Raw genomic sequence first — 12,940 nt, 5'->3', positions numbered from 1 at the left:
GAGCGGTCAGAGTGACTCTGACACACTGCAAGGAGGATGAAATGACCTGTCATAGTCAAAGTGAAGCCTCCTGTCTGTTACACCCCTGTGACCTGATGATGTGAGTCAGGAGGCTGTCTCTCAGTCTGTCTCTCTCTCTCTGTGTCTCACTCTCTCTCTCTCTCTCTGCCTGTCTCTCTTTGAGTGCAGCGTTTGATTTGGAATATTTTCACCTCGGAGCATGCGGGCCAGGCTCTGGTTTCTCGGGCTACACCCACCGCTCTGCTATTTAAGTGAGTTTGTCCTCCCAGGCTTCATCAGTCCGCAGCTGCAGGAGAATAACACACAGAGACGTCCTGAGAGCTGCAGCCTGCACACCAACATGTCTGTGACGACTTCTCTCTCTCTCCTCCTGCTCATCATCTCAGCGGTAAGTTTGATTTTAACACAAATATTGAAGTTATTAGATTTAAACACAAAGTTGTGTTTCAGTGAGCATGTGAGTCGCTGCATCAGGGAGTATTCAGACTTTATAAAGACTTTAAATATCACTGAGCTCCTGCTGCTGCTTCTGGCACCAACAGACGTTTACTTCACAACTATTTTCTCTGTAACTTTTCTCCTCTGCTGTCATGTTTCCTCTCAACGTGCTTGCTCTCTGATGCTGAACTCTGGAGGGAACAAAACATGGAAACTATGTGCTGGCTCTGTGCTCACAGGCTGCTGTCGCCCTCTGGTGGCTGTAAACCAGACAGAAACAGATGGACTGTATGAGAGGTGCTCTGTGTGTTAGAGGCAGACTCACTGCACCTCTTTTCTTATTAATCTTTATTATATTATGATGTTAAACTGTGTGCCTAGTTTCAGTAAACTCTTCTTGAATCGTCAGGCTGCGGTCTCTCTGCAGGTTCATGCAACATGTTTGTTTGTCACTGACTAAACCAGGTAACTTTGGAGGCCATAATCCCTATTAACACATGTCTGCATACGAGTGCACAATCTGCAGAGAAGGGAGGAGGTTCAGTGTTCTGGGTTCTGTTTAAAGTCAGAGTAGTTTTGACCAATCTCGTTTGAGCAACCTTTGGCTGCATGCAGGAATAAACGTGCAGATAACGATGTGGACGTAGAGGTTTTCTCTCAGCTCCAACTGCTCCTGGAGTTTCAGATTTCAGGGCCAATCCGAGAAAAGACAGCAAAACGTATACAAATGAAAATGGAGGTGTGTTGACATTTTAGAGTCACCAGTGAACCTGAGCATGCATGGGGAGAAACATAATAATAATAATAATAATAATAACTTTAATTTTTATAGCGCCTTTCATGGGACCCAAGGTCGCTTTACAAAGAGGAACACAGAAACACTCACAAACAGACTAGACACAGTACATTAAATGACTGGTGTTAAAGGCTGTAGGCTGTGTTGAATAGATGGGTTTTGAGGAGTTTTTTGAAAGAGTCCAGTGTGGGAGCATTGCAGAGGTCGGGAGGGAGAGCGTTCCAGAGGGTGGGGGCTGCTACACTGAACACTCTATCCCCAAAGCTCCGCAACCTGGTTTGAGGAATGGAAAGCTGGCTGGAGGTAGATGAACGGAGGGTCCTTGACTGGGTGTAGGGATGGAGGAGGTCAGTGAGGTGCTGGGGTGCCAGATCATGGAGGTATTTGTATGTGAGGAGGAGTGTTTTGTAGGTGATGTTGGACTTGACAGGGAGTCAGTGAAGGTGTCAATCATCCCAAAACCGGAGCAAAAGGGTGCACATTATTTTCATATTATTTTCACGTTATTTTCACGTTAGTTTCACGTTATTTTCACGTTAGTTTCACATTATTTTCACGTTATTTTCACGTTAGTTTCACATTATTTTCACGTTATTTTCACATTATTTTCACGTTATTTTCACGTTAGTTTCACATTATTTTCACGTTATTTTCACATTATTTTCACGTTATTTTCACATTATTTTCATGTTAGTTTCACATTATTTTCACGTTAGTTTCACATTATTTTCACGTTATTTTCACATTATTTTCACGTTATTTTCACATTATTTTCATGCTAGTTTCACATTATTTTCACGTTATTTTCAAATTATTTTCACATTATTTTCATGTTATTTTCACATTATTTTCACATTGTTTTCACGTTATTTTCACATTATTTTCATGTTATTTTCACATTATTTTCACATTGTTTTCACATTATTTTCACATTATTTTCATGTTATTTTCACATTATTTTCAAGTTATTTTCACATTATTTTCACGTTATTTTCACATTATTTTCACATTATTTTGACGTTATTTTCACATTGTTTTCACATTATTTTCACATTGTTTTCACGTTATTTTCACATTGTTTTCACATTATTTTCACATTATTTTCACGTTATTTTCACATTATTTTCACGTTATTTTCACATTATTTTCACATTAGTTTCACATTATTTTCACATTGTTTTCACATTATTTTCACATTAGTTTCACATTATTTTCACGTTATTTTCACGTTATTTTCACGTTATTTTCACATTATTTTCACATTATTTTCACATTAGTTTCACATTATTTTCACATTATTTTCATGTTATTTTCACATTATTTTCACATTATTTTCAAATTGTTTTCACGTTATTTTCACATTATTTTCACATTATTTTCACATTATTTTCACATTAGTCTCAAATTGTTTTCACGTTATTTTCACATTATTTTCACATTATTTTCACATTAGTTTCAAATTGTTTTCACGTTATTTTCACATTATTTTCACATTATTTTGACGTTATTTTCACATTAGTTTCACATTAGTTTCACATTATTTTCACATTATTTTCACATTAGTTTCAAATTGTTTTCACGTTATTTTCACATTATTTTCACGTTATTTTCACATTATTTTCACATTGTTTTCACATTGTTTTCACATTATTTTCACATTATTTTCACATTATTTTCACGTTATTTTCACATTATTTTCACATTAGTTTCACATTATTTTCACATTATTTTCATGTTATTTTCACATTATTTTCACATTATTTTCACGTTATTTTCACATTATTTTCACATTATTTTCAAATTGTTTTCACGTTATTTTCACATTATTTTCACATTATTTTCACATTTTTTTCACATTATTTTCACGTTATTTTCACATTATTTTCACATTAGTCTCAAATTGTTTTCACGTTATTTTCACATTATTTTCACATTATTTTCACATTAGTTTCAAATTGTTTTCACGTTATTTTCACATTATTTTCACATTATTTTCACGTTATTTTCACATTATTTTCACATTGTTTTCACATTATTTTCACATTGTTTTCACATTGTTTTCACATTATTTTCACATTAGTTTCACATTATTTTCACATTATTTTCACGTTATTTTCACATTATTTTCACATTGTTTTCACATTATTTTCACATTAGTTTCACATTATTTTCACATTATTTTCACGTTATTTTCACATTATTTTCACATTGTTTTCACGTTATTTTCACATTATTTTCACATTGTTTTCACATTATTTTCACATTGTTTTCACATTGTTTTCACATTATTTTCACATTAGTTTCACATTATTTTCACATTATTTTCACATTAGTTTCACATTATTTTCACATTGTTTTCACATTATTTTCACATTAGTTTCACATTATTTTCACATTATTTTCACGTTATTTTCACGTTATTTTCACATTATTTTCACATTGTTTTCACATTATTTTCACATTGTTTTCACATTGTTTTCACATTATTTTCACATTAGTTTCACATTATTTTCACATTATTTTCACGTTATTTTCACATTATTTTCACATTGTTTTCACATTATTTTCACATTAGTTTCACATTATTTTCACATTATTTTCACGTTATTTTCACATTATTTTCACATTGTTTTCACATTATTTTCACATTAGTTTCACATTATTTTCACGTTATTTTCACATTATTTTCACATTAGTTTCACATTATTTTCACATTGTTTTCACATTATTTTCACATTAGTTTCACATTATTTTCACATTGTTTTCACATTATTTTCACATTAGTTTCACATTATTTTCACGTTATTTTCACATTATTTTCACGTTATTTTCACATTATTTTCACATTAGTTTCACATTATTTTCACATTGTTTTCACATTATTTTCACGTTATTTTCACATTATTTTCACGTTATTTTCACGTTATTTTCACATTAGTTTCACATTAGTTTCACATTATTTTCACATAGTTTTCACAGTCATCCTTTCATCATCAGCAGACTACAGCTTACGGGCTCTGACGCAGTGCTAGCCTAAACTTGACCACACGGTGAAAGATATGGGGACTGCTTGTTGTGTGCACAAACCAGAGCAGATGAGAACATAAGTTGTTTGGAAGGTTTAAATAATCACACCATGTTTCCATCCATCTATTTTCCTCCACTTAGCCACGCTGGCAGCAGGCTGAGAAAGATATTCCACACGTCTCTCTCCCCTGCAACATCTCCAGACTCCTCCTTGGCGTTCCCGGGCCTCATGGGAAATATAATTCCTCCAGTGAGGTCTCAGTCTACCCCGGGGTCTCCTGACCAGCAGGATGTGCCCTGAAAACCTTGAAAGGGATCTTAACCGCTGCCCAAACCTCCTCAGCTGGAAGTAGTTTTATGGAGCACTATTTATAGGAATATAGGAACACTCACCTCTGTGTAGATCAGCGGGGCTGACTGAGGACAGCACAACAAGCTGTAAACACAACATCATCATACATGCTGTGTGTGTGTGTGTGTGTGTGTGTGTGTGTGTGTGTGTGTGTGTGTGTGTGTCAGTCCAATCTTTGCTCTCGTTTTCTAACTGTAGCTGCTACATGCTGCTCTGTGCTCTCCAGCTGCTCTCTCCCTGTGTCTGTCTGTCAAAGAGGGTTCCTCTTCCTCATCAGAGTGCTCGAGTGAGCCCAGATCATCAAACTGTAATCAAACTAAAACAATGACCTCAGCCTGAGAGAGGCTTAACGGCTTCATTGATCCGAGAGGAGCTGCAGAGTTACTGATCATTCTTTGAAGGCCCTGCGTTCATTTTCTGTGATGGTCTCTGAACTGCTTTAAGTTCAGCGCTATAAACTCACGCAGAGCACTGAGCTCATTTCTGCACCGGTTGCCTTCTGCTGATCATTATGCTTTAATATAATACCTGGATGGATACCAAAGATACAAAGATGACACCTCTTCACTCCAGTAAGAAACGCTCACCTGCAGCAAATGTGAAGACGAGCTCACAGTTTTCCTTCTGGGATGTGAAGCCCACTGAGCGTGTGCAGTAGTTCACTCACCACAGAGACTTAACATACAGTGATGGCATATGTAAGAAGGTTTAACAAGTATAAGACCTGCATGAATCAAACATCAGAGGAGAGAGAGCGACGATGACCATGTCCACTGTTTTTCACTCAAACACACGTGGGAAAACCTGGAAGCAAAGGTGACGCTGTATCCAGGTGATCGTAATAAATCTGTGCAGCTAAAGGCTTGTTCAGTCTGGTTACTGTGGCCACCATCAGCTATCGTCTATGGAGATATCCTGTGTATCCTCTGGGAGGGACGGCCAACTTTCAGGGCCTTCAGTTCATCAAGCGGTGAGCGAGAACAGACTTCCAGCTGCTGCTTTGTTTACAGTCTGACCAAAGAGAAGTAAGAATGGAGTCGAGAGACGGCGTCTGAAGGGGATCGTGAGCTGCACTAACATGTCAGTTTATAAAGATGAAGAAAAAGATAAATTGTCATGAGATGCTGACGGAGCTGGGATGGGACTAAAGAGGATGCTCTCAGCCCTTTGTGCTCTCCACAGAGTTTTACCTGCATGTAACCAAAGCCTGCTGATAGGCTGGGCGATGCTGCTCAGACTACCAACAGAATGAGAACTCTTCATCGCGTCCCTCGCCTACAGATTCTGCATTTATATTCTGTTCATAGAGATTGTTGGAGCACGAACAGTTTTAAATGAAGTTAAAAAGGTGTAGATGAACGTGTGCGTGATATGTCCAGTGTGTCCTTCTTCTCTTTGCAGCACTTTACTTACTTGAGACTAAATTAATTATCTGAAGACAGAAAAGACGTTTACATGTTTGACCTACTTCTCTGCAGCGTCTCCTCCTGCTTCTAGTTTCTGGTGACTTTAACCTGTGCTCTGTGTGTTTCCTGCAGACAGTGGCACAGGACTGCTCGCAGCCCTGTGCCTGCCCCTCTGCCCCCCCTCCCTGCACGGTGGGGACCAGCCTGGTGCTGGACGGCTGCGGCTGCTGTAAGGTGTGCGCCCGGCAGGCGGGGGAGCCGTGCTCCCTGCTGGAGCCCTGCGACCACCACAAAGAGCTCTACTGCGACTACAGCCTGCTGAGCGACACCGAGACCGGAGTCTGCATGGGTAACACCCCCCCTCCTCATACCAGCTGCTCCTTACTGAGAAATATATCACATTTAAGAAGAGGACACTCGGTGGTCCTCAGAAGTCTTTTCTGCAGGAGGCTGCAGTGCTACAAGAAGTTTAAACAGTGATCGGGCTACATGAATAAAGAAGTGACTGACTGCACCGCTGCACCTCCCTCACAGAGGCTGCAACATTCTGTAATCAAAGGTTTAATAAGTAGGATGGGCCCCTCCTCCGGGGCTCACCAGAAGCTCACTCTCACTCTCTGGTGCGAGAACACGCCCACCCCGCCGAGCTAACACCGACAGCATCACGGTTACCTTTGCGCTAGTATGCTAACCGCTGGTTACCGTTGCATTAGCATGCTAATGGCCGGTTACCATTGCGCTAGCATCCTAACTGCCTGTTACCTTTGCACGCCAACCTGTGGTTAGCTTGTCCTACCCGGTTTGAGGCACCTACCTGTCCAACAGAAAGAAGGCCAACTCTGCGTCGCTCTTTGACCATGTTCGGTCTGAATGAGGCCCAGTTGCTAATTTGAACCACTCCCACACTCACCTGTACGCTGTGATTGGCTCAGGGAACCACGACAGCGCCCCTCCTGAAAACGTCCCGTGCAAAGCAAAACAACAGAATAGATGCAGAGGGAGGGGTCTCACAAGGGTCTGCACACACACTCACCAACACACATGTACAGAGGCCCAGAAGAGATGATTTATATTATATTTGTAAAAGTACATTTTTGATCTTTCTTGGAAAATCCGACTTATTAAACCTTTAATATGACAAATATTCTGCTTAATTTCATGTCATTTGTTTCACCTGTTATTCCATAAATCAAAGTGTTTTTCTCTTTAAACATGAGTGACAATCGTGTGTGTGTGTGTGTGTGTGTGTGTGTGTGTGTGTGTGTGTGTGTGTTCTGTCTGCAGCTCAGGAGGGTCAGACCTGTGACCTGGGGGGGCTCATTTATCGCAGTGGGGAGTCATTCCAGCCGAGCTGTAAGCATCACTGTGTGTGTATGAACGGGGAGATCGGGTGTGTGCCCCTGTGTGCCAGCGACGTCCGGCTGCCCTCCCCCGACTGCCCGTACCCCCGACGCATCAACATCCCCGGGAAGTGCTGCGAGGAGTGGGTGTGTGAGGAGACTCCCCAGGACCAGCACTACGAGTCAGTGATGGCCGGTCAGTGTCACCTCAGCTGAACTTCATAATTATCCAGCTCTTTTAAACCACCAAGCACCAAACATTTAAACACTCTCGTCTCCTGCCCTGCCCTCTCCTCTCCTCTCCTCTCCTTTCCTCTCCTCTCCTCTCCTCTCCTGCCCTGCCCTGCCCTGTCGTCTCCTCTCCTCTACTCTCCTGCCCTGCCCTGCCCTCTCCTCTCCTCCTCTCCTCTCCTCTCCTCTCCTCTCCTGCCCTGCCCTGCCCTCTCCTCTCCTCCTCTCCTCTCCTCTCCTGCCCTGCCCTGCCCTCTCCTCTCCTCCTCTCCTCTCCTCTCCTGCCCTGCCCTGCCCTCTCCTCCTCTCCTCTCCTCTCCTGCCCTGCCCTGCCCTGCCCTGTCGTCTCCTCTCCTCTCCTCTCCTCTCAGGAGCGTCTCAGATCCACCCCCTGCCCTCCTCAAACCCTGTCTCAGTCTTCAGACCCGTGTCCCCTCACGGACCACCTGAAGAGAGTCCCAGAGACAACTGCATTGTCCAGACCACCGAGTGGAGCGAGTGCTCGGCCTCCTGCGGCATGGCCGTCTCCTCCCGCATCACCAACGACAACCAGCGCTGTCAGCTGGAGAGGCAGACCAGGATCTGCATGATCCGACCGTGCAACGGCCAGCAGGAGAGAGAGATCAAGGTCAGAGGGGTTCACGAAGATAACAGAGATGTTAGAGAAGGAAGAACCAGAAAATCCTGCACACTGTTGATCACTGCTGGTCTTAAGATGAAGCTCATGACTTACTTTGACAGGACCCAGCTGTCCAGACGTGCAGCAAGGTTACAATGCATTATCAGTAGGCTACTTGTCCTGCACAACATCTCAGCTTTACTGCCAAACATTAGACAATGAAGAGGCCAAGTCAGTGTCCTCTAAAACAACACATGGAAGCATTTCCAATCTGATCAGGACTGAATGCTCTTCTGTGGCTTCCTGATTAACTGATTAGTATCTTAAAATCAATTAAAGAAGTTGTTTGAGATGATGAACAGGGTAAAGGCTAAGCTGCGTCAGAGTATATTATGTCCAGCTTATAAATCAAAAAAATAAATAGGACCCAGACATGAGCCTTGGGGCACTCCACCGCTCGAGATCAATGATATTTTGGGCTTCTATATACACTGACGCATCATTCACTGATTATCACATGTGTCCCACAGAAGGGGAAGAAGTGTGTCCGGACACCGAAGGCCCAAAGGTTCATGCGCTTCGAGCTGTCGGGCTGCTCCAGCACCAGACTGTACAGACCAAAGTTCTGCGGCGTCTGCACCGACAACCGCTGCTGCACGCCGCACCGCACCGTCACGGCGCAGGTGGAGTTCCAGTGTCCGGAGGGAGACGTCTTCATCAAGAAGATGATGTTCATCAAGACCTGCTCGTGCCACCGCGACTGTCCACAAGACAACGACATCTTCCTGGCGTCCAACACTCGGAGGATGATCGGAGACTATGACAACGATATGTGACGCTCATAAATTCACACACACCAGGACTGCACTCACACGCCAAACACAACAACACGCTTAACCTTCATCTAACGCAGCCTTAAAATAACGGGTCAGTCATTTCTTTTTATATACAATCGACTTTTTCTTCGTCCAGTTTTGTTTGTTTGTTCAGAAGACAAGAAGTCATTAAGACGATAACGGTTTGAGACGTTAAAAAGACAAACAGAACACGACACACACAGTCCAGCCACGAGAGAAGACAGCTTTAAAGACAGCTTTGGCGGCTGGCCCTGACGCCTGAGCGAGTGGGACAAGTTTAGAGAAGAAGGAGAGCAACAGAAACACGTCCTCTCCTTTTGTTTCTAAGTGCAACGTGGTGGACAAAGAGATTCAGGGACACATATCAGGTGTCAGCAGACGTGGCTGTGGTTAGAGAGAGACGTTCTTCATCTCAGACAGTTAGTGGACTTTAACACATGATACTTTATCTAGTCCAACGTTTTTCTGTTAATGACTGAGGTGAAAGAAATGACACCTTCACAGTTTTCACATGATAACAAATGTTTTTATTTTTGTAGAGAGATTGTTCAGTGTTCAAAAACCATACGAGACATACAAGTGAGACAAACATGAAACACAAAGAAGGAACAGAGAGGACAAGGACATGAAACTCACAGCTCACATTATAACACGGACTTGTTGAGATGTTTAAATTGTAATCTCGGGGCGATGGCAGAAACAGTCTGTCTGACAGGTGACAGGTAACACCTCACTGTCACGTTACAGTGTGACTGACCTCGGCTTTAAGAAATGATATCGAGAGAACAGGCCTGAGAAAACTCTCTGCCTCCCGACAGACGAGACGGTGTCAGTGCAAACCGGGAGGCACAGCGGGCTGTACGAGAAACAGTCACAAAGTACTTTCAGGCCCTGTGTCCACTAACGCCACTTTTTGCACTGGCAGCGCCCACGACCTCATTTTCAGAGCGCTTCTCACCGGCGCTTTCTGTTGCTAGGTTACCAAAGTTGCCTGGCAGCACTTCCTCTTCCCGCTGTAGTGAGCGTTAAGTCTGTTATAAATCGCTCTGTGATTAATATTTGCTTTTATTCAAGTTACAGAGAAACATTAAAACAATGACATGAATCGTGTCCTGGCGTCAGCAGGAAAATGTGCCCTCGACAAAAACCAAAGGATTAGCTTCTCCTCCGCCGTTGTTGTTGACAAAGTTGATTTCTGAAGTCCCGCCTCTTCTTGATTTTGATTGGTCGTTGAGGGAGAAGTGACATTGACGTGCGTGGCGGTGTTACAAACTTTAACTGAGAGTGCAGCGATAAAAACCAGCTGATGCAGAGAGTGTTTGTGTGTATAGGACACTTTAGCTGCTTTCCTACTGGTCAATCAACCCGCTAACACCCGCTAACACCTGTTAACGCCTGCTCACACCCGCTCACACCTGCCACATGTTCAGACAGTGACAGACTGACGGATGTAGTTCCCTGACAACCACAGCAACGCAACACTTTAACACACACTGAGGTACGTGTAGAAATCATGGCGACTGGAATATTTCATACATTTATTATAATGCAGGACTTAGTTTCCATTTGCAGCAGGAAATAATTCCATCCTGTTTTTTATTATTAAAAGAAGAATGCAGGTCTGTCTGCCGAAAGAAACCAAAATACAAAATATAAAAACGCCTTTCAAACACCGGACGAGTGACAGAGCAGACGGTACGCTCAGCTGGTCTCATGACATCCCGCATTTATTGTGACTCTCCTCAGAGCTGGAGGAAAAAGTTGTGTTTGTGTGTCCTTCATCGTGTCTGACATGTGGATCAGTGTAGTTCAGACATGTAACTGACTGCAGAAGTGCTTCTCTTCTTTACTGTATGTTTAAAGCAAAGCGTGGCCTTTGTTCATGTAGCTCCTGTAAATACTGTAAGACTGTGTACAGTTTTCTACTATAATTTATGTAACACAGTGTTCTAGTTGTGTATCGTGTGTTTTCACTGTACCCACCTGACTGAGGTTCACCTTCTGTTGCACTTTTTCCTCTTTTTTCATATAAATAAAGTTTATTTTTATAGAAGCTCAGACTGCTGATGTTCCTGCAGCTGCAAATAGAAGCTCAGAGTCGCGCGGCTGTCAGCGAGCGGCTCTAAAAACAGCAGCAGCAGGCTCATGTGTTATGTAAGAGGAATGTGTGTGAGCTGCAGGCGCTGAAACAGAGAACACACACACACACACGCACACGCACACACACACACACACACACACACGCACACACACAGAGGAGAGAGCTCAGTGTGTGAGGGATTAAACATTCAGATCTCAGCTCAGTTGGAGACAGAAGAAGAAGACAGCTGGATTATAACTGAGTTTATTAGCTTGTTTGGGGATCGACTTCATTAGAAGCAGCTTGAGGACAAAATGTGCTCAGCAGAGTTTTATTGTCTCCGATCTTTATTCCTTCTGTCCTCACATGAATGGAGCCATGCTTTAAGAGTTATAAGAGTGTTAAGCCTATTTTACTGAAACAAGGCCTTCAGTTTTACTGGCTTGTTTGTTTCCCATATTATTGATCGTCTTCTGACACAGAGAGGAAGTGACCAACTGAGGGAGTCAACCGAGAGAGCTTTCCTGTTTTAAATGCCTTCTCCTGTTCAGGGTCGCGGGGGGCTGGACCTAACGAGCATGTCTTTGGACTGTTGGAGGAAGCCGGAGTACCCGGAGGGAGAACATGCAGACTAACACAGACCCGCTACGTCTGAACCGGGAATCGAACCAGTTCAGACTCTTATTGTTCCTGTTATTTAAAAGGCCTCTTTGGCAAGCACAGGGTTATCATCACCAAGCAATACATTGGGGCGGCTGTGGCTTGGTGGTAGAGTCTGTCGTATTTCAGTCGGAAGGTTGGCGGTTCGATCCCCAGCTCCCTCAGTCATCGAAGTGTTCTTGGGCACTGACCCCAGATTGCTCCTGTTGGCACAGCCAACGGGTATGAACGTGGCAGCCTCTGCTTCAGTGTGTGAATGTGAGATGTGGTGTGCAGCAGCTCCGAGCGGTCACAAAGATTAGAGACATATCAGTGCAGTTTGCAGCTACATTTAATTGTTTTAGTTAATAATTAATGAAAAGGTAAGTTTGATGTGTGCACCATCATCAGGCTCCACGTCTTCTGCTCAGCCTCTCCTCCTCCTGCACACACAGCCAGACACAGAGACGGCACCACAGGAAGTAACCTCAGCAGAGTATCAGGCTGCAGCTGTGGCTCGCAGGACGCCACCACGTCATGTTCCGTCTCTATAAACAGAGTCTGCACGTGAAGACAGAACCTGTAGGACAGGGACGAGACTTTGGGTGAGATGTTCTGTTTCTACAGTCTGAGGAGAACTGTCCACCACTGATTCAGCAGGCGTCGGCTGTGTGCAGGTGAACACACCATAATGCCATCTGAGGAGGATTGAGCTTTTCATTGATCTCTGCAGACAGATTCTGCACGCAGGTGCAGCTAACAATCCTGCCGTCTCTCCACTCCAAGTCCATTCTCACTGCTCAGGTTGCAGTCAGACAGTTAAAGCTGCAGCAGGAAAGATGGAGAAGAGAGCGGACAACCTCCACGTCCCTCCCCCTCCCCGCAGAGGAGGCTGTCATGTGTGTGCAGGCTGGTAACCACGGCAACTGAAGGAGCCAGTTATACAACATGGCGGACACACTGGTAAAAACGTGACATGACAACAACCGCAGCCGTTGTATTTCACCAGCAACACTATCGAAGCAGAGACACATCAAACCAGCAGTAATCAGTGTTTTTGCTGAGACGGTAATCTACAGCTAATTCTATTTAGCAGAACCAGCAGCGCTTCGTTTGCTAACAGAGACTGTGGAA

General features: G+C 43.4%; 1 protein-coding gene across 1 annotated transcript; it reads left to right on the top strand.

The window, feature by feature from the left end:
- Nucleotides 1–361: 361 nt before the first annotated feature.
- On the top strand, nucleotides 362–11,088 carry ccn2b (cellular communication network factor 2b). Its single transcript, XM_069681326.1, has 5 exons — nucleotides 362–409; nucleotides 6,173–6,389; nucleotides 7,325–7,576; nucleotides 7,983–8,239; nucleotides 8,761–11,088. The coding sequence occupies exons 1-5, from the start codon at nucleotides 362–364 to the stop codon at nucleotides 9,064–9,066; spliced, it is 1,080 nt and encodes a 359-aa protein (XP_069537427.1). The 3' UTR covers nucleotides 9,067–11,088.
- Nucleotides 11,089–12,940: the final 1,852 nt, after the last annotated feature.

This window comes from Semicossyphus pulcher, unplaced genomic scaffold (assembly GCF_022749685.1).
Source record: "Semicossyphus pulcher isolate SPU_LCO1_2020_fin unplaced genomic scaffold, fSemPul1.0.p SCAF_5, whole genome shotgun sequence".
Lineage (NCBI taxonomy): Eukaryota > Metazoa > Chordata > Actinopteri > Labriformes > Labridae > Semicossyphus > Semicossyphus pulcher.
The sequence above is the reverse complement of the archived record's forward strand: the minus strand, read 5'-3'. Positions and strand labels throughout refer to the sequence as shown.

Coding starts and splice junctions, on each gene's coding strand:
- ccn2b (XM_069681326.1), top strand. CDS start 362: ATGTCTGTGACGACTTCTCTCTCTCTCCTCCTGCTCATCATCTCAGCG. Junction 6,390..7,324: donor CGAGACCGGAGTCTGCATGG/GTAACACCCCCC, acceptor TTCTGTCTGCAG/CTCAGGAGGGTCAGACCTGT. Junction 7,577..7,982: donor CTACGAGTCAGTGATGGCCG/GTCAGTGTCACC, acceptor CTCTCCTCTCAG/GAGCGTCTCAGATCCACCCC.